General features: G+C 53.7%; 1 protein-coding gene across 2 annotated transcripts in view; it reads right to left on the bottom strand.

Annotated features, from left to right (window-relative positions):
* The window catches only part of SLX9 (SLX9 ribosome biogenesis factor), a 34,496-nt gene extending 14,789 nt beyond the window's left edge, over nucleotides 1-19,707 (bottom strand). The window contains exons 1-4 of one of the 2 annotated variants that reach the window (XM_054579114.1): nucleotides 19,433-19,535; nucleotides 17,201-17,414; nucleotides 12,575-12,683; nucleotides 397-465 (exon numbers count right to left, since the gene is read on the bottom strand). In XM_054579114.1, the coding sequence (XP_054435089.1) occupies nucleotides 397-465; nucleotides 12,575-12,683; nucleotides 17,201-17,272 (250 nt within the window). In that variant the 5' untranslated portion in view covers nucleotides 17,273-17,414; nucleotides 19,433-19,535. Of the gene's footprint in view, nucleotides 1-396; nucleotides 466-12,574; nucleotides 12,684-17,200; nucleotides 17,415-19,432 lie in introns of both variants that reach the window. The other variant, XM_054579110.1, reaches the window with a different exon arrangement.
* Between the last annotated feature and the right edge of the window lie 4,148 nt (nucleotides 19,708-23,855).

The following is a 23,855-nucleotide window of genomic DNA, read 5'->3' as shown; positions in this document are numbered from 1 at the left end:
AAGGACACATGCTCAAGGGACATGATTTCACCTGTCCCTTTGGGGAGTTCTGTCCCTCAAAGGATTCATGACCAACATGTGACACTTTTGATGAATTACAAATTCATCACAGGACCAAAAACATTGTTTCTACACACAAGAAGCTGAGTGCAGTGCCTTCTTGAGACCATTTTCTTAGGGAGAAGTCAAGGCTCTGCAGAAACTCACATAGGGCCACCTCCTTGTCACATCACAGGCCATCTCCGGCATGCTGCGAGGTCCCAGCCCACCGCCTTGAGCGTGGCCCACCCCGGTCTGCAACAAGGGGCCATGAGTTGGACAGAGGATGGGGAAACCTGCGCCGCCCTGGCTATGAGTGAGCCACATCGCCACCCCGGACACAAGAGGTGCACTTACTCTGTAGCCACCGCTCACGCCTCAGCCTCAGTTTCTCCTTCTTGGGCAAAATCGTCTTCGCCTCGGCACCTGAGGACAGAGCACACGTGCAATGAGAGGAGCATCCCCGTTCCCGCAAAACAAAGCCTGAAGCTCCCTGCCCACAAAGCCTGGGAACAGAACGGGACAGGTTCTGACGGTGCCGGGCAGCACTACTGCCATATGGGCCACTGAGCCACAGCGGTCGGGCTGCCCCAGGACAAGGCCAGCCCCAGCCTCTCACAGCCCCAGGGGCACATGGAGCAGCGGCTCCTGCGGTGCTGCAGACCCCACGCTGCACAGCAGCACAAAGGCAGGAGGGGCCCTATGCACTGGCGTCCCTCTGAAGCAAGCGCCGGGCACTTCCCACAGGGCTGCCCCAGGAGGTCCAGGCAGGCCTTCACCCCCCTCCCTCCTCACCCCTACCCGGGGATGACCTTCAGGAGCGCTGCGGCACATGCACGCTGCCAAGGGAGAGTCACGCAACTCGAAGAGGACCCGTGAGCCATCAAGAACTGGCCGGGCATCTCGCGGCACCCAGGGCCCTCTTCTGCTGAGCCCAGGACCTGGGCTCACCGTCCCCAACTTCCTGGGATGTCTCTGCACATGTGCCACTGGAAGCTGAGAGGACCCAGATGAGTGCGGTCTAAGCAAGAGGCAGCCCCCCGTTGTGTCACTGAGTCAACCAGGATAACAAGAAACCCCCTTCCTGCAGACGGGCCCTCTCCCAGAGCCCTCTGTCCACCCTCGCCTGCCCACAGGGGTATGTGCCCGGCCTCGGCTGCCAGTACCAGGCTGTGGAGTACAACACACACCTTCTGCTTTGTTACCCAGAACAGCTCCGTCATCAAAACCGCGGCCGCCCAGCTGACCTCACCGCCCACGCCATTCCCCTCAGCTCCTGTGCCACCGCCCAGGTACCGTCTGCCCTTACTCTGTGGTGACTTCAACCGCCCAGGTCTGCAGCCTCCCCTCTGCCACCGCCCTGACCTCGCCACCCGTGGCCTGTCTGCACACCTCTACTGTCACAGGCTGAACTCCGTCCCCCAAATTCACATGCTGAAGCCCTAATCCCAGTATCTCTGAGTGTGGCAGTGTTGGGGCAGAGGGTCTTAATGAGGTAATTAGGTTGAAAAGAAGTCATATGGGGGGGCTCTAACCCAACAACACTGGTGCCCCTCTAACAAGAGGGCAGGACAGAGACATGCAGAGAGACGACCGCGTGAAGACACAGGGAGGAGACAGCTGTCTGCACCCCAAGGAGAGGGGCCTCAGGAAGAACCAGCCCTCCGAGGCCTTGGCCTCAGAGTTCCATCCTCCAGGACTGAGAGAAATGAATGTCTGCTGTTTGAGCCACCTGGGCTGCGGCTCTGTCACGGCTGCCTGAGCTGACAGAGCCTCTCGTCCTCCCCTGAGTGGCAGGGAGCACGGTGCTTCCCGCATTCAGTCAGGCCTGAGACTCCCCCACCCTCCTCTTCCTCATCTGCCCACTGCCCGTGGGGAAGTGCAGCAGCACACGCTCCCAGGTGCCAAGGCCCCATCACACTCGCTAGCCTGTGACACTTGCTAACTACCTGAAGAAACCTGATGACATTTAGAAGTACTAGGCACACTGGGTCAGTGACCCCATGACTAGTCCCATTTTACAGATGAGAAAAGCAAGACTCAGAGGTTGGCTGGGTCACGGGGAACTGCCATGGACCAGCCCTGGAATGGAGAAGGACATGTGGGCCCACAGCTACCAGGCCTCGGCAGCAGTGTCCCCAGGCTGGGCCCCGCTGAAGCTTCGCCAGCACCCCTGGGACCAGGCCACCGGAGGGGTACTGTGAACTTGGGATTTGGGGGCCTATCCCCCCAGATAAACTATGAACCGAGGCATGGATGCAGGCACAGCCCCTCAGAGCACCCAGACAACGCACACAGCCCCAGCCGCAAACCACAGAGCGCCTCGGGGCTGCCTCACCGGCCCCACAGCGTCCATCCCTCTGCAGCAGGCAGCAGTGGGAAGCGAGACACAGGACCCCTTGCCTCCAAACAGGCACACTCGGGGCGGGAGGACCACCAAGGTATAGCGTGGTGCCCACCGCACTGGGTATGAGCCACTGCGCCATGTTAGCCACAACTGACTCCCAGCTGGACAAAGATCGTCACAGTGTGTCTGAAGCCATCATGGGGCCCCAGGAAGACTTGGGCAGTGCCAGCGCATGTGCTGGATGACCGTGGACTCTGCTTGGACGGGCTGGAGCACTCATACAGGGCCCAGCCCAAGGGCAGGAGGGGGAACGCGCTGGGGAAGCTGATGCTACCAGGCTGGCAGGCATGCCATTCCAGGAGCACAAGACAACACAGTCCGATGACTGCCTGCCCGATGTCAGGGCTATGGCCTGCGGGCGCACGCGGGAAGGCTTGGGTCGGAGGTGCTGGACCCGCTGAGAGCGTCTCTGCTTCCAGTTTGCTCTAGAAACGGAGCGATCTCCAGGCTGGCCACACTTCTTGACCTTAACTGGTTCCCCAGAGATAAGGTGCTTGCAGCCCAGGATGTTCTATATAAGATGCACGCCCTGACTCATCTTCCCCTCACACGTATTTTCCTGGCTGTTACAACAGATCCATGTCATCTAAGTTTGAAAAACAACACAGAAACAAGTCCTGTCAAGAGTCAGGTGGTGATTCTGCTCGTGTCAGAAACTCGTACAAACCCTGGAGCACATGACTTCATCGAATTACAGCCCTTTGCCAAGAGTGAGGCCCGATGTGCTGGGGCCCATGTTATACTTCCGGACACACCCAAAGTCAACGCTACAGCCCCACCAGCCACAGAGGAGGGGGACAGGGTGTCCAGCAGCATTTCTGATGAATGACAAAGTGAGAGGGACTGCACACGCTGGAGCAGACCATCCCAGCCTGAGTGCTCAACCCGAACCCGGGCAGGCACCAGGAAAGCGAAGGCCAGGGCGGGCCTGGCCAACCTGGAGTATCCACGTGACCCAGCAAGCAGTTTGTTTCTGTCTTAAAGATGAGCAAAATTGGCCAGGACCTAAGATAAAAACAACAGTTAAAACAATCAACGACAAGTGCTGGCAAGGATGTGGAGAAAAGAAAACCCCCGCGTACTCTTGGTGGGAATGCAGGCTGGTGCAGCCACCGTGGAAAGCAGTATGGAGATACCTCAAAAAATTAAAAATGGATCTGCCTTTTGACCTGGCGATCCCACTTCTGGGAATATATCCAAAGAAACCCAAAACACTAATTTGAAAGAACATAAGCACCGCTGTGTTCATTGCAGCATTATTCACAATCACCAAGATATGGAAGCGGCCCAACTGTCCACTAGTAGATGAGTGGATAAAACAACTATGGGAGATTTACACTTGGCCATTAAAAAAGAATAAAGTTTTACCCTTCGCAACAGCATGGATGGACCTGGAGAACATGCTAAGTGAAATAAGCCAGTTAAGAGAAAAAACAAATACCATACAATTTTACTCCAAATGGAATCTAATAAACAAACTGAACTAACAAGCAAAATAGAGACAGACTCATAGATAGCAATCAGGATGACAGCTAAAGGGGGAAAGGGTAGGGAGTGGAGAGGTTGAGCAAAAAGGAAAAAGGACTCATGGACACAGACAACAGTGTGGTGACTGCATATGGGAGGGTGGTATTAGGGAACTAAATAGTAATGGAAAAACAAACACAATAAAAAAAATTACTTGGAGAAAAAAAACCAATCAGCCGCGCAGAGCACAGGTAGGAAGGGTGGGGCCAGCCACCCTGGGCGTCCCGCTCAGCACACCAGGCTTCTCCCCAGCGCCCGAGCCCTGCTCTGTGCCCGCCCTCAGGTGCCTGCACAGCCCTCGGGTATGGACCAAAATGACACCTAGCACCCCGGAGATAAGGCCCGGTGCAAACTCAGGCACAGACTGCTTTCACAAGAGAAGCTGAGGGTAAAACACTCTGTATGGCAGACCAATGAGCTTTGGAGCCCTGCTTGTAGAGACACACCCTGGGCAGCTACCTGACCCGTCTGGGCTGCAGTCTGCTCATCCGGGAAACGGGGCTGCCGCTGCAGCAGTGCTGGTGAGCAGGAGCCCCTGCTCTGTCCTCATAAAGGAGCCTCGTGGAGCAGAAGGTGAAGTTCCAGCAAGGAGATGCCTGTCTGCCTGCCCCAGTGCCACCCCTGTGCCCGGCAGCCCGTCCTGCTCTCCCAGTCCTCAGTCACTACGGCTGCCACCAGTGTGGGGCAGTCAGAGGACAGGAACTGTTTCGCAGGTGTTGGGTTTCAGGAGGACCTGGCTAATGGGTAGCACATGAGTACGTTCTAATGGCACTGTAAGGAGAATCAGTACCTGATCAGCCTTTCTGTAGATGACGTCAACGACACTGTTTTAAACAAGGGACACAGGCAATGAGAGACGACGGCAGGTTATGGCTGATGTGACCTAAGTCATAAAATACAAAGGCATCCGCAATACTGACTGTCTCCTCGCCCCAATGATAAATGTAACCTAAGGCACAGATTTGGGGGAAAAATAAAACGGAAATCACTCACCTCCCTCTGTAAGGTCTCAACAGATTAAAATGTAAATAAGAAATAAAGCCATGAAAGTGCTACAAAAAATACGAGTTACAAGACACACACAAAAAAAAAACATAGATTTGACTACATTCAAGGGTAAAACATCTACAGGGGAAAAAAATTACATGAATAAATTCAAAAGGCACTACAGGTAGGGGGGCAAACATAAGCAGGGAGGCAGGTAACAAAACAGGTCCTTCCTACATAAAGAGCTCTTCCAAACCAGTAAGAAAAAGCCAAGAAGGAAACTGAGGAAAAGGACACAAATGCATCACTCAGAGAGAAACATGGCCAATGAAATCTCATTCTAAGAGCACATTTTACAAACCAGACCCCACTGCCCACTCTCACATGGCAGAGACCTGCATCTGCACCCAGCTGGCCCGAGCCAGGGGCACACTTGGCACGCTGGGCGGGAGCTCCATGGGTGGCGTCTTCACAAGGCAGCCTGGCACCATCTACTGGCACATTCAATGTCCACACATTCACCTTAGCAATTCCACCCCTCCGGTTTTATCTGCAAACGTATGAACCCATGTTCACAGATGTGCAGTCCTGCCATCCAACAAATCTCAACAGCTGGAAAAGGAGCAAGGCCACTGCATGCCGACCACCTCCAAGCTTGGATGTGAGGGAGGGTCAGGGCACGCCAGAGAGCGGCAGGGCCAGAGGTGCCAGCGGTGGAGGAGGCCACACCGAGGCCCTGCCCTGAGTTTTCACACTGACGTGGGCCTTGTTCCATCTTACTAATGGGGATGCAATGGTGTGGGCATCAGCTCAGGAGCCATTGGTGGGTGAGCCCCACAGGGACACCTCGGGGCGAGAGGACGGCCCAGCACCAGGCAGCCAGAGAAGCAGCCGGAACGCACGAAGACTGTGCTACCCACCACGGGCAAGGCCAGAAACAAGCGGTCACCTACCAAAGGTGCGGGTGTAGGGACTGTGCTCCATTTGCTTTTCTCTGTGTCCAAGTTTTCTTCATTATTTATACTGCACCTTTGTAATTACGTGGCTATTAAAAAAACCCAAAGATACAAAAAAACATTGGGGATGAATTGCCCTAATCAGACAATGTCCTGGAAGAGAATTGGCAAGACTACAAACCCAACAGCCCCATCAACATGTTTTTCAAAACACACTCGCCAAGTATTGTTGCTAACGCGCCCTTTTGTTGAAATACCTGTCTCGTAATGAACCCTTAGATGCCTCAAACCGCCGAGTATGTCAGAAGGACAGACGCCAAACCTTAGGGCTGATTCCTAACGTAAAGCCACATCACTGCCCAGCGATCGCTTCAGTATTTGGAAGGCTGTGGGGCGACCTGTGGTTTCAGTTCTGTGGTTGAAAAGCTGCCTTCCTTCAGAGGGGGCCCCCCAACCCCCCAAATGACGGGAAGACATAAGCAGCACCTATGAGTGAAGAGAAAGGCAGGGGCCCTCCTGGGGTGCGGGATCCAGCCTCCAGTGCTCCCCTCTGGGCCGACAGTCCTGCCACTGCCTGTCCCCCACCCCAGCATGACAGGAGTGACTCCTGTCTGGCCCCCCATGTCCCACCCCCGCCTCTACCAACCCAGCCTGTCTCTATCACCTTCTTGGGATTATCAACAGAACGGATGGGCCCAGGGCAAGCTCAGCCCACCACGGGGTGCTTTCGAGTGCCCAGCTCCTCGGCCCCTCGGCCCCGTCCACACTGCATCTCTCTCAGCACAGTGTGCTCACACATATCCCCGCAGGTGCCTATAGGCCACGGGCCAGGGCCATCCACACACCACAGTCCAAAGCTGGGAAGAACTCACTGGGACACAAGTCGCTGCAGCTTGCTCCTAAGTGGAGAGAGAGGAGTATTCATGCACAGGGCAAGGTGCACCCACGCTGCCTCCCGAAGCCCTGATGTAGGGAGAGACCAGGACGCAGCCCCTCTACCACCAAGAAGGAGGCAGGGACCCGCGGGCCCAGCCCCACAGCCATTCATCCTGCCCCAACTCCTTCCCTCTCAAAATGCCCAGGCAGGGTCCTCCTGGGCTGCTTTCTTGGCCTTGCCCTTCCCTACTTCTGTTTGTTAAAAACAACAGGCTCCAGGCAGACCAGGCGAGACCAGCCCAGCAAGCAGGGCCCCTCCCCACCTCCCCTACGCCACTGCAAGGCCAGAGCCACAGTATGCAGGCTCAGCAGCCCCCCAGCTACCAGGGGCCCAGAGGGAAGGCCCAGACCCCTGGTCCTGCACTTGGCCAAGCACACAGGCCTTCAGGCTCTGCTGGCCAGGCTGGCCCTGGAAGCAGTGGATGCCCCTCCCTGGGGCCTGGTGGAGGCCCCCTCACCGAGGACCTGCTCCCCACAGCAGAGCCCAGGCCCCAGGGTCATGCAAGAGCTCACAGCCAACAGCCTGCAACCACAGAGGATGCAGCCACTTCCGACAACCAGCAACACACACGCAGCAAAGAAAGAGGCTACGACACCTGGTAAATGACACCCACTCAAGACTCTAAGATGCCCGTCCACTGTCCTCAGGGGGCCACACGCAGCTACAAACAACGCCAGGTGGTCCGTCCTGAAACTGGTCCCTCCCAGGCAGCAATTCCCTCTCCACATTCCCCACTCTTGCTGGCTCCCCTTTACAGCTGCAGGTGGGGTGGACACGAGGAAGGGAAGCGGTCTAGTGGAGTCTGTGCGACCCTTGACTGCGAAGCTGGAGGAAAGGTAGGAGGGGTCTTCGTAAGGGTCTTCATGAAAACCTCTGAACCCCTGGAAAGCCCTTGGGCTTCCCAGCAGCGCCTCTCCGGAGGCAGGACAGGACTCCCGGCTCTGAGCTTGGCTGTAGGAGACGCAGCTTTGCTGCCCTCTGCTGAGCAGCCCGGCGCCTGCGCCTGCTCTGGACTCGCACTTCAGAGGAAACACCTGTGGTGGGCCGGACACACAGAGGAAGGCCGCTCAGCACAGGGAACGTGCAGTCCTGGTACTGCAGTCTGCGTGGCCATGAGGCAGAGCTCTCACTGTCTGGGGAACATGGGAGTCTCAGCAGCACAGTCCTAGAGTCAGAGGCGGCGGGTGCACAGGTCTCAGGAGTCCCTGTGCAAAGTCCCTCCACTGCAGCCTCTTTGTCCACTCCCCACCGCCACTTCCCCAACCTCTCCCACCAGTGAGCCCAGCAGACACAGTTCCCCCACAGTCCCCTGGTGTCCTCCAAGCCGCCCAGCGTGCTGATTGCACAGCGTGCTGGCAATGCAGAGGCTCTTCCCTCCCATCCCTCTGCTCCTGTGCCCCTAACCAGGCCTGCCCTCCTGCAGGCCCACTCCACCCTGCTCACCTCTCTGGGCATGAGTCTGGGGCTGGCAGTGCCCGGCCCAGGCCACAGGATGGAGTACCGGCCCACCACCCTGGGTGCCTGAGGACAGAGCGGGCTTGTTCTCTGCAACTTTCTAGCATAAAGGACTACAGGACTAGAGGTGGAATGGGTGGGGAAGCGACCTGGGTAGGGGACGAATGCACGGCCACGCACCCTCAAGTCCCCAGCCCAAGAAGGGACACAGGATCCAGGAAGCTGTTTCACATGCAGGTCCATGAGCCCAGGGGCCCTGACCGTCGGGGCCAACCTCAGGGGGATGAGGTGGTCTGCGGGGGGGCTGGGCGGGGGTGGGGAACAGCCTCTAGCTTAGTGGCCCCGCACAGGAAGCATGGAGGCCCTGCCTGCAAGGTGGATCGAAGGGACCCTGGCGGCGGACTGGGCACCAAAGGCCCCAGGGCTCCAAAGGCTCCCTGCAGACACGCAGGGACAATGCCACCCGCAAAGCAGGCCCCGCCGCATTCTGAGGCTGCAGGAGTGTGTGGGAGCGCATCTGCCTGGAGGAGGGGAGCACACAGAAGCCCAAGGGGGAAGCAAAAGGGACATTCATCCACTCGGGCGATGGACCCACAGCCAGGCCAGGCTCCCCTCTGAGGGGGCTCAGTGTCTTCCAGTCCCCACGGGCTTCAAGGCAGACACTGAGCAGCAGAGACATAGGGAGCTGTCCTGTGGCTTGGCCCAGGGTGAAGACCTGAAGGAAGGACGTGCCTGTGCTGATCCAGGCAGTCAGGCACCTTCACCTTGCCCAGCAGATTCCTGAGCAGTGAGCACATGAGTCACCAGATGCCACCTTCCACACAACCTGACCCTGCCCCAAGCCACCAGCCCCAGCTCAGGCCTGGCGACTATTGGGCCCACTGTTCCCCTGCATGACCCAGGCACTGGCCAACAAGCAGGCAAGACTGAAGAGCTGCTGAAGAGGGAGGCTCGGGTAGGGAAGAGGCAAGACACAGACGCCTGCCACCAGGAACCTGGAGCATCTGGACACCTTGGGGGCTCCCTCGGGAGGTCCAGCAGCTGCGGAGCCTGATTAGGAGACCAGGATGCACTTGGGTGAGCACAGCTCAGGACCACAGGGCCTGTCTGGGCTCCAGGATCTTCAGAGACAAGAGATAAAGGGGCTTCTGTGTTCCTGCAGCTGCCAAGCAGGACCCACTTGGCTCTGGGCCAGGGTTCTGCCCTTGGCAGCATCAGAAACCCCTAAAGGGAGCGTGAAAACAGGGCCCAGCAGGTCTGGTGGGGGTGGGGCCCAGGTGGTGCGAGTGCTGAGCCAGGGCTCCCTCAGGGTGGGCGCAGAGCTTTAGCTCCTCTCTCTGTGCACACGGAACTATGACGATGTCCTGCAGAGAACCATCCAGCAGTGCCAGACGGAGGTCCTAATGGCCTTCCCATTCCCAACCGGGGCCTCACAGCTCTGAGTTCAGCAACAGGAGGGGCCAGCGCCCACACTGGGGCTTGACCTCTCGCAGCACTGCATCCCTGTCTGCGAAAGGGGACAAAGCGGGCCAGCCCCTCACTGACATGAGAGTCCCGCTGGTCAGCCTGGGTGAAGAAGCCCAGAAGGACCCCGCAGGCAGGCTGGTGTAGCACACCTGCCCAGCAGACACCACAGTCATCTGATGCGTGATGAATTAGCTGTCTGGGAAGCTACACAGATGCCCCCAAATCCAACAGCCAACAGAGCACAACACCAGGACTCCATCTCAGGTTCTGTAACTGCAAACTAATGCTCTGTCCCCTCAACTCCCTCCAAACTGCTCAGGGACAGTGGCTTTGCACAGATCGCTTCTCCTTCTGGGTTTGTGCACCAACAGGCAAGGCAGAATGCCAACCTTGACCAAGAAGGCAGAGCCTATCCTACAGAGGGCAAACCTGGCCTCACAACCAGCAGGGAAGGCAGGAGGCAAGGAGAGGTGGGAATAGCCGCCACTGGAAACTGTCAGAAGACAGCATTAGTCAGCTCTCTGGTAGAATAATTTTCTCAGCAATTTAAAAAATCCTACAAGAGTTTTTGTATGAAATGACAAATAGCTAACCATGACAATACGTAAAGCACTCATTCAAGGTTAAGAAAGACAATCAGAACTGCCCCAAATACCCAGACACCAAAGAGACTTCTGAAAAATGAGTGTCAGCAACACCCTCTCCATAGGAAGCTTTGGGGCCATGAAGGGGAGGGAAGGTGGCAGCTTTCCCCCCGAAACACCTTCCTCCATTCGTTTCCCCGCATGTTTACCTCCCACAGTTGGGGACCTGCAAGGCTACAAACGTTCTGTTCTTTGCCAAGATGTTACGGGAGCCAACACCTTTGAGTTTTTCATCACTGCTGTTTCGCCCGCATGATGTGCACTGTACACATTAATAAACTGCTTTTCTCTTGTTGATCTGTCCTTTATGAATCTAATTTGCAGGCTCCCTAGGAGGGTAGGGGGGAAAATGTTTGCTCTCTGCAGTTTCAACACACAAAGAATGGCCAGGAGATTCAGATACATCTCCCCAGGGACACAACAAAAATCCAGAGCAATGATGTAAACATGACCCCACAGAAGATGCATGATAACATGAGGTCAGTCCAGAAGGTATCCAGCCATGTAATATGAAAAATAGAGACATTTATTGAAGAAGGTACAAGACACAAGAACCACTGTACACAGGACAATGATGCCTCAGTCCCCTTCAATGTAGGCGCCTCAGCACCTCACACAGTTCTCCCCATCACTATCAGCTGCCCGTTATAGTTTCCTGAATCTCATCAATGGTCTGAAATCGCTTCCCTTTCAATGATGATTTTAGTTTTGGGAAAAGCCAGAAGTCATAGGGTGCCAAATCTGGGCTGTAAGGGTGCTGAGTCACCTGGGTGATTTGATGTTTCACCAAAAAACTCTACACGAGATGTCATGTATGAGCGAGTGCGTTGTTGTGATGAAGCTGCCAATGACCAGTTCCCCACAGCTGCAGCCTTCTGAATCATCTGAATGGTTTCCGTAGGGAAATGTTCAAGCTAAATGCAAAATTTGATGCAGAGTCGCTGCCCTGCTCACTCAGTCATTTTGAATGCGACAGCCATATAGTGCACATGCTCACTCAACGGGTCTAACGCCCCCACTGGCTAGTACAGTGAAATCATCACTATTCACTCATGTGCATTCCAGTCCACTCTCCTTGGCTGCCACGTTACATCAATGTCATGCAAACCTTTCTCATTATATTAACAATGGCTGGACTTTGCTACAAGGTCCGGAAAAGTCCAGCCAGACCTTGTAAGTCAAACCAATGAAATAGTCCTATCTTACAACTCTAAGCTGTTTACAAACTGTAGACGGAAACCTGGAAAGTGATACTAAAAACCTGGATACTGCTTAATCCTCCAACAAGAGAAGTCTGTGTATCATTTCACTAGAGAACCAACCATGAGAACACAAACACTGTTAAAGCAGCAAGACAAGAAGGACAGCTACTTACAACTTTAAAGATGAAAACGTACAGTAGGATCAAATCAATGGCAACAGTTGTGCAGGTAAAGTATAGTAGGGTTACGAAGAGACTAGGGCAGACAGCCCTGCTCTGGAGGCTGAGTACTCTTAACAAGGCAAGACGCCGCTGTTACTTTCAATGCTCAGCTGTATACGTGCAGCTCACGCCCAGGCAGCCTTACGATTGCTCTCCAGATGGGGTGGTGCGCCCTCCAGGCCTCAAGAGCTCGCTCCCCCTAGTGCAGCGCGGAGGGGAGCAGAGCCACTCACCACCTCCAGGGATGCTCAGCTAAAAAGCTCTAGCCAAGAATTTTGCTGGACCAGAGAAACATGCTGAAGACCTGAAGGAAAAGGTGGGAGGGGCTGCAACGCAGTGCGAGCCCTTGTTTGCACTCTGAGTTTTACAAAGAAACTTTATAAGGCAATTATGAGCGCTGTGTGCTTATCTGATAAAAATAAATTACTGCTACTTCTCTTAGATATATAACAGCATTGGAGATATGCCTTTTTTTTTTTTTTAAGAGCCCTTAGAAACAAATACTAAAGAATTCATGAAGGACACTGTTTGCTTCAAAATAATGCAGTATATGTGTGTTGAAGATGGTTGAGGGACACATGGGATTTCTTTATAACATTCTTTCTATTTTAGTAAATCTTAAATTGGTCCATTAATAAAAACCTTTTTAAAATGTACAGGCAACTGAAACTTGCTCTGGCCTATGCGTAAGAATAACTCAAAGCCAGCTAGGCCCTGTAAACGCCCGCTCACCTCTCCTGATGGAAGTAATGCTCCTCGTGTCCAGATCCAGCTTCTGCACCAAGGCGCTGGGCTCTATCTTGGTCCTGGCAAAGATGTCAGTGTTCACGAAAGCCCACTCCTAAAAAGGAGAAAGAAGATGATGTAAGACTTGCTATATGGCTTTGTGGTGAAGAGCAATGCCCAACACGAGGCAGGGAGACCCCAGGGAAAGGGCCTCAAAATGCACAAGGGTGGAGCCAGGTATCCATGGAGGAGGACCTGGGGGAACTGCCCTCCCTCCCTAGCAGGGATGCCCCAGGACCCTCGGAGCTCAGACCCCAGAGCCCTAGGGCAGCACCTTCCTGCCTGCCTGCCTCAAATCACCAGGTGGGCTGTGCTCCTGGTTTAAGAACCACCCTAGACCAGATTCAGGATCTCCTCCCAAACCTCACATCTCCTCGCTCCTACAGCGCTCTCCTGCTTCACGTCCCTTCTCCCACCTCAGCACTGTCTCTCCCTGGTCTGTTTCCAGCCCGCATGCATCCCTGTACCAAGGTTTCAAAACCCTCCAAGTCACTCTGCCCATCACACCGCGCTCACCCAGAACCCTCCTCCCATGCCCATCCAGCTCATTCCAGGGCCAAACGCCAGGACAGGTGCCTGGAAGGGACTTCAGTACCCACCCCCAGGGAGTCACACACCAACAGACAGGACAGGGATGGAACAGAAACTCGCCTGAGCCCCAAGGCGGTGTCAGGCTAAATGCGCCCATCCACGGCGCTTGACGGACAAGCCCTGGCTCTTGGGGACTTCCCAGAGGCAGTAAACAGGAGACCTGAGAGAACTCACAGGGGGAAAAGTGCAGGAGCCTGGGGACACTGGGCGGAAGGGGAAGGCCACTCCAGCTGACACCTCCCCTCAAAGGGGAGCCCCAGGTCACATATGCAAGCCTGTACACCCTGATACTCAACTTCTGTCACTTGGGCGTTTTCCACAGTGGTACTTTGTATCGCATTACTTCACATTTTGGAGCACAAAAGGGGATGTCACAATGACTGTTTTCCACAGATTACAATGTCATTACGTAACTAAAATTCAGGACTCTGTTTACTTTTCTCTTCCTTGTTAAGGTTCAATGCCATACTTCTTTTGTAATACAAGGTCTTTTTATTGCTTTTTGTCTCCAAATCTGTCTAGTCTTGGTCAGGTTTTCTTTTTTCCTTTCTCCTATCTGGTTCCCTTATGTCTTTCATATTTTAGGCATACCTACTTTGTAGTCTCTGTCTAATCATTCTGTTTTCTGCCTTCCGAGCAGTCTAATTCTGATGCTTACACTGTCTGCTAAATCTCCCTTATGGGGTTGCTTCCTTACAATTTTAGCTGCCGTCTTGAGTCTGGCAGGATTTCATCTGCTGAGCAGGTCCCACCTGACCAGGCCAGCACAGGAAATAAAAGCTGGGGCTGTGGGGGGAACCCATATCCAGAAGGGCAGAGTAAGGGGTGTGGCAGACTTTCTCCTCAACAACCATTTAAATGGTGAAAACTGTAAGTCTCATTAACAAGAGAAAGACTTTACAGCACAGCAGAACTACCGCAGGAGCTTTATCCCTTCCCCCAGCTCCCAGTCCAAGGCTATGGATTCACGGGGCAGAGGCAGCCGGAGTCCTCCACCCCACCAGGTTGCAAGACTCTATTCCAAGACAGCAAGGCCAGAGAACCAGGGCTTCCTTCCCCTCCAGCCCCTCCCCTGGTTGGGCAGACACTCCACCCCAGGCGGGGAAGGTCTAGGATACCGGGTTCTGACTGTCCTTACCCAGCTCTGTAGGGTGAGGCTACTCACAAGCCAAGAAGATTAGGGACACTTGTAGAGAGCTCCACTTGTAGAGAGGGGTGTCACCAGGGAGAAGCTGAAGCTGTCCCTGCCCTCCGAGAAGGGTACCGACTCGATCAGGACAGAACGGGGAAAAACCCAGGCCTCAGGGAGCTGTGGGACTAGGGATCGGTGCAGACCGTGCAGCTCACAGCACCAAGCACTAGCAGCAACCAGCTATGTGGCAGAGCACACAGAGTATAACAGACGGAACACCACAAAGACAGCCAAGAGCCCTCCTGGGATCGCAGCCAACCCTGGGGCCCAGGCTGCACCCTCTTGGGAGCAACCGCCCAAGCCAACACAATGCAGCGCACACGGCCCCAGGAGCGGGGCTCAGGCATGAGCTCCGAGCCAGCACTGGCTGAACAGTCACCCGGGGGGGAGTGTTGGGAGACGCCCGGCCTGGTGTCAGGAGCTGTAACCCTGCCGACAGGCTGGAGGGCCCCAAGGCTGGAGATAATCAGGAGGCCTTGGGAAAGCAGGCTCCTGAGGAGGACTGGCTGTTCCCCACCAGGCAAGGGTATAGCCCCTGCCTCTCTGCTTTGCCATGGATGGTCAATAGCCAACGACGGGTAAGTTACCTTGCGCTGAGGTATATGACCTAAGACAGGTATTGGCCGACATTGGCAGCAGACCAGAAATTGGGGGACACAGAGAAGGGGCAAAATGGCCCCTGCACCTCTCGGCTTGGCTTGGACATGGCCGGGGTCCTCACTGTAGCCGAGAAGCAGTCTCCTTATCCCTTGTGGCTCCCTCCTCCGCCTGGCTCAGGCTTGAAACAGTGCAGGAAAAACAGCCCTAAATCAGATCTGGCAGATCCCGGGGTAATCAGGCCTAAAAGTAAATTCTTTAGAGTGTACTCTGTTCCTCCCTCAAATCTCTGGTGAGCTCATGCTGCAAAGGACCTTTTTTTACACCCCTTACCTGGTATCATTAAGACATTTACTTTATTTACACCTTTCACCCTATATCTTTAAGGCGCCTTTACGTCTACTTTCCCCTTATCTATAGTCTCTATTGTTGACTCTGGTCTCCTCTTGGACCCATGTAAATGAGTGTACTCCTGTCACTTGTCTTGTTAAAAGCATCATATATTCACTGTGAAACTTAGCCTACCGATGTAATGAGATAATGTATGCATTCCTGTTACATACCCCACCGATAAGATTTTCAATAAAAGCCTTGGAACAAAGGACAACAGGGCCTTCCCCACTAGAGGGATGTGCCACGGCCTTCTCTAGTAAGAGGGAAGTGCCTCTTTCTGCTCTCCCAGCAAACAGACGGGAGACGTTTGAGTGTTTGAGACGTTTTGTGTTTATTCACCCTCATCCGTGATGACCCCAGGACGGGCTCTGTGGGTTTCAGAGCCCTGCTCCCACCTCAGCGGGCCCCAGCCGGTTTCCAGGTTTCAGGGAGCGCTGCGCTCCCTGCGGCGCTCCCCCGCGGCGGCGCGCCCCTATAGCCGCCATGCAGTGCAACAAGGGAGGACATAAAAAACCCCAGAATTACCTCCTGGAGAGCAGGCCCCTGGTAGAACAGGCTTCCCCCGCTAGGTCAGAGTTCTAGGAGCCCATTTGCATCAGTGGACCAGCAGGCATTGCTGTGAGAGGCTACGTTCGGCTTCAGTGAATTTCTTTTTTTTAGAAGACTCTTTCAAAGGGTTTGCCCATTTCATGGTGGGTGATTTACAAGCACATCTGCCCACACTGTGCTGAGTGTTCAGCAGGTTTTGACCCAAAACAGCATAACCCCTGTTTCCCACCCTTCCTATTCACCCAACCTTGTCCCGAGAGACTTTCTGTTTTGTTTCGTTTTCCTGGATGAAAAAAGTCCTCAAAGGGAAACAGTTTGCTGTCAGCAGAAGCACTAAAAGGCATAAAAATCAACAAGTTCAAAAACTGCTTTGAGCAGTGGGAAAAAATATCTCAATAATGAATTGCATTAACTGGAGAGTACTTGGAAAGTGACTGAAGTTTAAATATGTGAGAATTAATACAAAAATTTTATAAATAAATTCAGTTTTGGGGGGTCCCCCTTCATTGACACCAGGAGGCAGTGGGATGACATATGCAAAGCGTACAAACTATCTTTCAAGATAAAAGTCCCAGATAAACCAAAGCTGAGACAATGTGTTGTTAACTGACCTGCCTTCTAATAGGAAGTTTCTCAGGCTGAAAGCAAATGATTTTGAATGACTAGTAAAACTAATTCTAATCCACGAAAACAAAACAAGGAGCCTAGAAAAGGTAAACTTGTAGCAATTATAAAACAATAATTATAACAAATTCAGGCTGGGCTAAAACATATACCATGTAGATACAATTTGTGTAACAATATAGCAGGACAAAGGGATGACAGGAAATAGAGTTATACAAATTCTATCTCTCAGGGGAATTAAGACATACTGACATGCATCCCTGGCACTACATCAAGCCCTAAAGGATACTCGCTGTCAAAGATTCTCTCCATGACCAAATCCTGCTCAAGCTGTTCTGTGATTTCCTTGGATTTCCCCAACACCAAAACCACAAGGGTGGGCCTTCAGACTGCAAACTACAAGGTCTCCAGTTTGATCCCCAGTCAGGGCACAGGGCACGTGCCTGGGTTGTTAGACCAGGCAGCCTGCCTGGGGGCATGCAAGACACAACTGATCGCGCATGGCATAGCTATGTTTCTGTCCCCTTTCTCCCTCCCTCCCCCTCTCTCTAAAAATAAATAAATAAAATCTTAAATACACACACACACACACACACACACACACACCCCCACCCCCAGACGCTCACGTGAGATAAATTGGACCTCACTGTGCTGCTGCCCTGGCCGGTGAGGCTCAGTTGGTTGGAGCGCTGTCCCATGGCCGAAGGGTTGTGGGTTCAATTCCCAGTAGGGAAACACCCCTGGTTTGCAGGTCTGATCCCTGGTCCAGGCTCACGCAGGAGGCAACTGATCAATGTTGCTCTCTCATATCGGTGTTTCTCTCTCTCTCTTCCTCTCTCTCTAAAAGTAATGAAAAAGGAAAGTCCTCAGGTGAGGATAAAAACAAGCAAACAAAAAAAGAAACAAAAAGCTTTGTGCTTCCAAGGACAACATCAAGAAAGTAAAAAGACAATTCACAGAACTCAAAAAAATATTTGCAAACCATATATATCTGATAAGGGTTTGCCACCCAGAATATATAAAGAACTGTTAAAACTCAACAGAAAGACAAACAACACAATTAAAAAATGGGCAAAGGACCTGAAGAGACATTTCTCCAAACTTGTACAAATAGCAAAAAGCTCATGAAAAGATTCTCAACATCATTAGCCTTTAGGGAAATGCAAACCAGAGCAATAATATACTACCTCACATCCACTAGGATGGCTATAATAAAAAAAGACAGAAAATAACAACAAAGTTGGTGAGGATGTGGAGGAACTGGAAACCTCTTACATTGCTGGTAGAAACGTAAAACAGTGCAGCTACTGTGGGAAATAGTCAAGCAATTCCTCTAAAAATTAAACAGCATTCCGTACCACCCAGCAATTCCATTCTATATGTCCACTGGGAACTCTGCACAGGAAAGTTCACAGAAGTATTATTCATGATAGCCAACAATTAGAAACAACCTAACTATCCATCAACTTATGAATCGAAAAATAAAATGTGGTATAGTATGGTAATCTACCCATATTACGGAATGTTTTCAGCCATTAAAAAAATGAAAACAAAGAAATGAGTACTGCAAAAATTATACTACAAAGAGGAACCTCAAAAAACACATAAGGGGAAGAACCCAGATACAAAAGGCCACACATTGTCATATTCCATTTATATGAAATGTCCAGAACAAGTAAATCTGTTGATATGGAAAGTAGATATGTGGTTGCTCTGAATGATTAACGATAAATGTGGGGTTTCTTTTTTTAGGGTAATGAAAATGTTCTGAAATTTGTAGTGATTTTTGCACAACTCTGTGGATATACTAAAAAATTACCCAATGAATTTTACACTTTAAATGGGTGAATTTTATAACATATTAATTATAACTCAATAGTTTTTATAAAAGCTAGAACACTGGTACCAGACCCTGGGTTCGAACATCAGCTCCTGCATCAGCAGCTGAGTGTCCTTGGTAGTTTATTTAAACTCTCAGCCTCTTCACCTGCAAAACGCGGGCTAGGGCAGTCGGGAAGGTGTAAAGTGACTGGCACACAGCAAGTGCTCAACAGACATGACTGTTCTCATTAACACACCTGAACCAAAGTCTTCCTCCCCATGGACCTACAAGGGCTCATCTGCTGTCCCCCGACCCCCATCTCACCCCCCAAGCCCTTGGTTGCACACTAAGTGCTTCCACGGCAGCTCAAGGGTCAGCCCCTGGATAAACAAAACGCGGTCTATCCATACCCTAGAAAGTTATCCTGACTTAAAAAACAATGATACAACCAGGATGAATGTTGAAAACCTAAGTCCAACAACACTACCGCAAAGACCACAACATATATGACTCCATCTGTGTGAAATGTTCATAAGAGAGACAGGAAATAGATCAGTGACCGCTTAGGGCAGGGTAAAGAGAACAGGGGTGACTGCTACAGGGCACAGGGTCTCTTTGCAGTTCGGTCCTCACTTTTTCTTTAACCTTGAGAATTTCCTTTCCACTCCTAAGAGTTCATATTTGCGCAGCATTTCTGGACGCTGTTGTGGAAGGTGTCTGGTTCTCGCGCGCAGCTCAAGGCGCGGGGAAAGTCAACTCTCGCCCGCCATCTCAACGTGAAATGAGCCTGGAGACCACCAAATGTCACGGACCCAGAAGGCGCGGCAGGTCGCACAGCAGACACGGCCGAGAGTGGGCTCGGGGTCGCGGGAGACCCTTCCCGGGGCACCACAGGGTCGAAGCCAGCCCGGGATCCCCCCCCGCAGGCGACACAATGAGGCGCCTCAACCCACCCCCGCCGACCCTGCCCCCACCCTAGCCACCCCCGTTGCACACACACTCCTGCCACCAAGGCCGCTGGCTGCCCCTGCCTTACCTTCCTCCCGTCTCCGCCAGCTGAGGCCTGCGGTGGGGCCGCCTCCTGGGCCGGAGGCGCGAGGCCGGGCGCGGCCTCCCCGGTGAGTCTCACGGCAGCCTGGTGCACGCGGGCCCGCAGCCTCCTCACTTTCCCCATCTCTTTGGCTTAGAATCACACTGCATCGGAAAAAGCGGGGCGCACGAGCCAGAGCCTGCCGGAAGCTGATCCCGCGCGCTCTCAGCCCGGCGGAAACTGGGGCCCAGACGCCTGGGTTCCGAGATCCTCCCCTCAGCGACTGCGCAGTCGCTCAGGAGAGGCGGGGCCGTGTATCCGACCCCGCCCCGATAAGCCCCGCCTCTCAGGCAGAGAAGGTCTAATTGCAGGAATACAGCAGAGTCCTTGTGATCTGTGGATGGTGCATGTGTCGCTGGATGAACAAGCTTGTTGAAAACACACGACTGCGTGCAGCACACGACACTTGTGCCTTTCATACAGTCTCTGGGGGAGAAAAAGAATCAGAGGACTGGAGCTGGGGCCTGCATATTATCAGACGTGGTGACCTGGGACATCTGGGACTGAATGTGGTTGAATCTGCCAGAAGCCCAAACAACCCTTGTCTGAGCGAGTTCATTTGTTTTATTAACTATGATTGAACCTATACTTTGTACCCATCTTGTTTTACAGCATTTCATTGACCCTTCCAAGCAAATTCCTTTTAGCCCTGTCCGGTGTGGTTCAGTTGGTTGGACCGACGTCCCATAACTGAAAGGTTGCTGGTTTGATTCTCAGTCAGGGCACATTGCTAGGTTGCAGGTTTGTTCCTCGCCCGGGCGTGGGCTCCTGCGACCCCTGGTCTGGATACACCCACGAGGCAACCAATGGATGCTACTCTCTCACAATGATGTTTCTCTCCCTCCCTTCTCTCTCCCCAAGCAGTGGGGTGGAAAAGTGTTGGGACACAACATGGTGGAATAACTTGTTACTGGAATTACTTGTTGCCAAATGTGAGTCCTGTGCTGAGGAGCTCCAGGACCAGAACCTGAGTGAGTCTTGCTCTTGAAATCTCTGCAGTTTGCTTTCTGGCTCCTGTGCATCCAGCCCTGAGGGGCTCATCCAGGAAAACAAGAAAGCAAGCTCAGGGGGAAGCAGGCTCAGGATGGGTGTGACTTTCATCGTCAAGGAGCCCTGTTGTTCTGTAGTGGGGCCACTCAGGAGTCCAGGCTCAGCCAGGTGCCATCACTCAGGACTCAGCCCTGCCTAGGAGCCCAGTGGAAACCCAGCCACAAAAAGCGGGCTTTGGAGAGGAACAGCCAGCCCCACACAGAGCTGGGCACCACTTCTCAGGAACAGTGAAGGCCTGGTGTGTGGTCTCCCTGTGGTGGGCAAGCCAATATTCTATTTTGGTTGTTGCAGGTCTGTTCAGGGTATGCAGGACCTGGCCTGTCCAGTTCCAGAATGTCCAATGTGGACAAGACATGTGTAGATGATGAAGACTCCTGCATATGCCATCATGGGTCCAAGAAGACCCCATGGAGTCCCCAGAACTCCAGAAGCCAGCTCTTGGGTGGGGCACCCCAGTGTTGGCATCTGCTCAGTGCCTCCCAGACCAGGTGGTTGAAAGGAGAGCTCAGCCTTCTTTGGAACCTCTGGGAAGTGAGGGTGTTGACCCAGCGGGTAAGCTTTCTGGAATGTGGAGAAGGCCATGCTCACCCCAAGTCAGGTCCCCACCAATCCTGTGGGACCTAGGACCTCTTCAAGGGGGTGTCTTCAGAGGTGTAAGAAGCCTGGTTCTAATCAGTCATCTAAGGGAACAGCACAGGTCCCCAGCTGCGCCGTGACAGAACAAGAATGCAGAAGGAATTTCTGCTGATGAAAGGCATGCATGGGTGAGCTACGGGCATAGCACACAGGCACGGAGACAAAGCCCAGCTGGCATCGAGGACTGTCCTCCTGGCAGCCCACACAGGGACACTTGGGAACACCCCAGAAGCTGAACACCGCTGGCATGATCTTTAACACACTGTATCCTCTGCACCCAACTAGCCTCATTTCCTGAGTGATTCGAGGCAGGGAGGCCCCAGCTTGGCTCCTGGCAGGTCCCTTGCCTGGCCCAGCCAGTGATGTCAGCACGTGAACAGCTCCGGGGGTCTGCAGGACAGACGCGGTTTCAGGCTTTCCTCTTTGCCTCCCTGTGCAATCCATGCTATCTCATAAAAGGAAACAAATGTGGTCTGCTCCAAAATGGACCTGTCGCAGCTTTACAAAAATCCTGGGACCCCTTCTTTCCCTGTCTCTCCTCTCATCCCCCTCATGACCACCTCCATGCCACACCCTGCTACTCTGACTCTTCCATCTGCAGCCAGGGTCTTTCTTCTTCATCTGAAAGCTTCCCGGGAAGCTCACAGCCACCCTAACAGCCCCTTGTACTGCCCCAAATCCCACCCCACTGAGCTCCTCCCCTAGCCATATTTGGGTCTCCCTGCCCATTCATTCCACTCTGGGCCAGACATGCACCCCTACATACCCAGAGGGCCACCCCCCCCCGCCCCCCGCATCATGATATCCCTGGAAAGGAACTCGTGGCCTTGACCTACCCAGCGTACACTCTCTTCCCCCTTCCCTTAGCTTCTCTGCCCTTCCCACCATCAGCCACGTTGACCATCTGTCCCCTGTACTGTCTGCCTCCACGAGGTCCTCAGGACCTTGGTGTTCTCCTGTCCCCAATGCCTGACTAAGGCTGTGAAGGTAATTGTTTTTTCTCTGACTCAATCTTCTGTCGCCTGAGGGCGCTCATGGACCAAGAAGGGTACACTCCTGCTACTCTACGGAGCTGGGGACACAGGGGGCACATACTCAGTCAGGGGTGCCAGAAGATATCAGCGATGGGCTGCCTCTCCCAGACCCCCGCAGCACACAGACCACACAGGAGCTGTAGGAAGATCACACACGGGGGTCTGGGGTCCAGTACTGTTGTGGGGGGGTGGGCTCTGGGACAAGCAAACGTCCCCTGCCACACGTTGCTGCACACCTGGCCCCGGCGGGCCCTCCTCTGGGACTTCCTACTGAAGCTCAGTTTCTGTTCTTAAGGTTCCCAAACTCGCAGGATGCTCATTAGAGTGGATGACGACCTGCAAACAGCAGAGCTGCTTCTCCCAACACGATGAGGGGCAGTCCTGGGACCTGGAGCGGCAGAGTCCGCTGCATCCCAGACTGGCCTGGCCCTGATCCAATGCCGTAACACAGGTGTCGTGTGCTCAGTGTCAGGCCTTCCTTTCTGGGCTGTTTATGGTTTACCCAGCCAGGTAAACCGGGATCCAGGTGGGCCTTCCTCAGCCAGCATGGGCCCATGGAAGGCAGAGGCTCTGCGGATGGGCCTTGGGGCATCTGGCCGGGGGGAAGTTCTGAGTCTGCCCCACCTCTTCCTGCCCGCTCCAGCCCTGGGGCGATGGGGAAAGGAGACAGCTTTCTCCATGCCCACCTCCCACCTTGTTGGGGAACCTCGCCTGCTTCCCCGAGGACTCAGCTCTGGGAAGGAGGCACCTTGTTCCAGGGCGGGCCGCTGAGATCTGCCCAAGCCTCAGCACGCGGTAGGGTCCGATCTCCAGCTACGGGTTGGGAGGCTGAGGCAGGCGCCAAGTGCCACTCTCCTGTGCCAGGCCTGGTTCCGAGAGGGGTGCCCAAGACAGAGGTCTCCCAGACAGATGGGGGCAGCAGGGGGGCAGCTGCCCACAGCAGGAGGCAGTGTGGGTCCCCTGAACCTGTGGAAGCGCAGATGCCTATAAGCAGGTGCCTCTCAGTCCCACTGCTCGAAGGAGGCACCCCAGCCTTGGAGACGTGGTGTGCCAGGCTGCGGGTCAACTCCAAACCCTTTGATTTTGGTTTAGGGATGCCTGGGGCTTAAAATTATCGGTTCGGGTCTCTACTGGACAGGTTGTCTTCTGAGCATCTCCCTAACCCGGTGGGTTTCAGGGAATGGCCGCCCTGTTGGCTCCTGGGGCACCGAGGTGGGTGCCCAACCTGTGCACCGCTGTGCTCAGGAACCAGGGGCGTGACCATTCTCCCTTGTGCATGCCGGGGACAGGTCAGGAAGTCAGCGGCAAGTGGTTTGAGGCTGTGAAATTCCGGCATTTGGAAACTCTTGGGGTAAAAGACTGTGCCAGACTCGCCATGGGATTGCTGGGGCCCCTTGGAGGAGGAAGTGGGCAGGGCTGGAGGAAGAGGCCTAGAGAGGAGGTTGCCCAAGCCATGATTTCGACAAGTGAGCTCTGCCCCACCACAAGAGCCCTTGTGGCCCACCCCTATGGGGGCCTGGCCTTGTCACCCTCCAGGCCCTCCCTGCCCCCCAACATCCTTCAGCTGCAGTTCTTTCCTCTTCTTCCAACCCTCTACCCACTCCTTACAGGCAGGTGCATGGGGCGTAGATCCTTTTGGTTTTGTTCTG

Source organism: Pteronotus mesoamericanus, unplaced genomic scaffold, assembly GCF_021234165.1.
Source record: "Pteronotus mesoamericanus isolate MK-2021 breed Mesoamerican mustached bat unplaced genomic scaffold, CSHL_Meso_final contig_116, whole genome shotgun sequence".
Classification (NCBI taxonomy): Eukaryota; Metazoa; Chordata; class Mammalia; order Chiroptera; family Mormoopidae; genus Pteronotus; species Pteronotus mesoamericanus.
The sequence above is the reverse complement of the archived record's forward strand: the minus strand, read 5'-3'. Positions and strand labels throughout refer to the sequence as shown.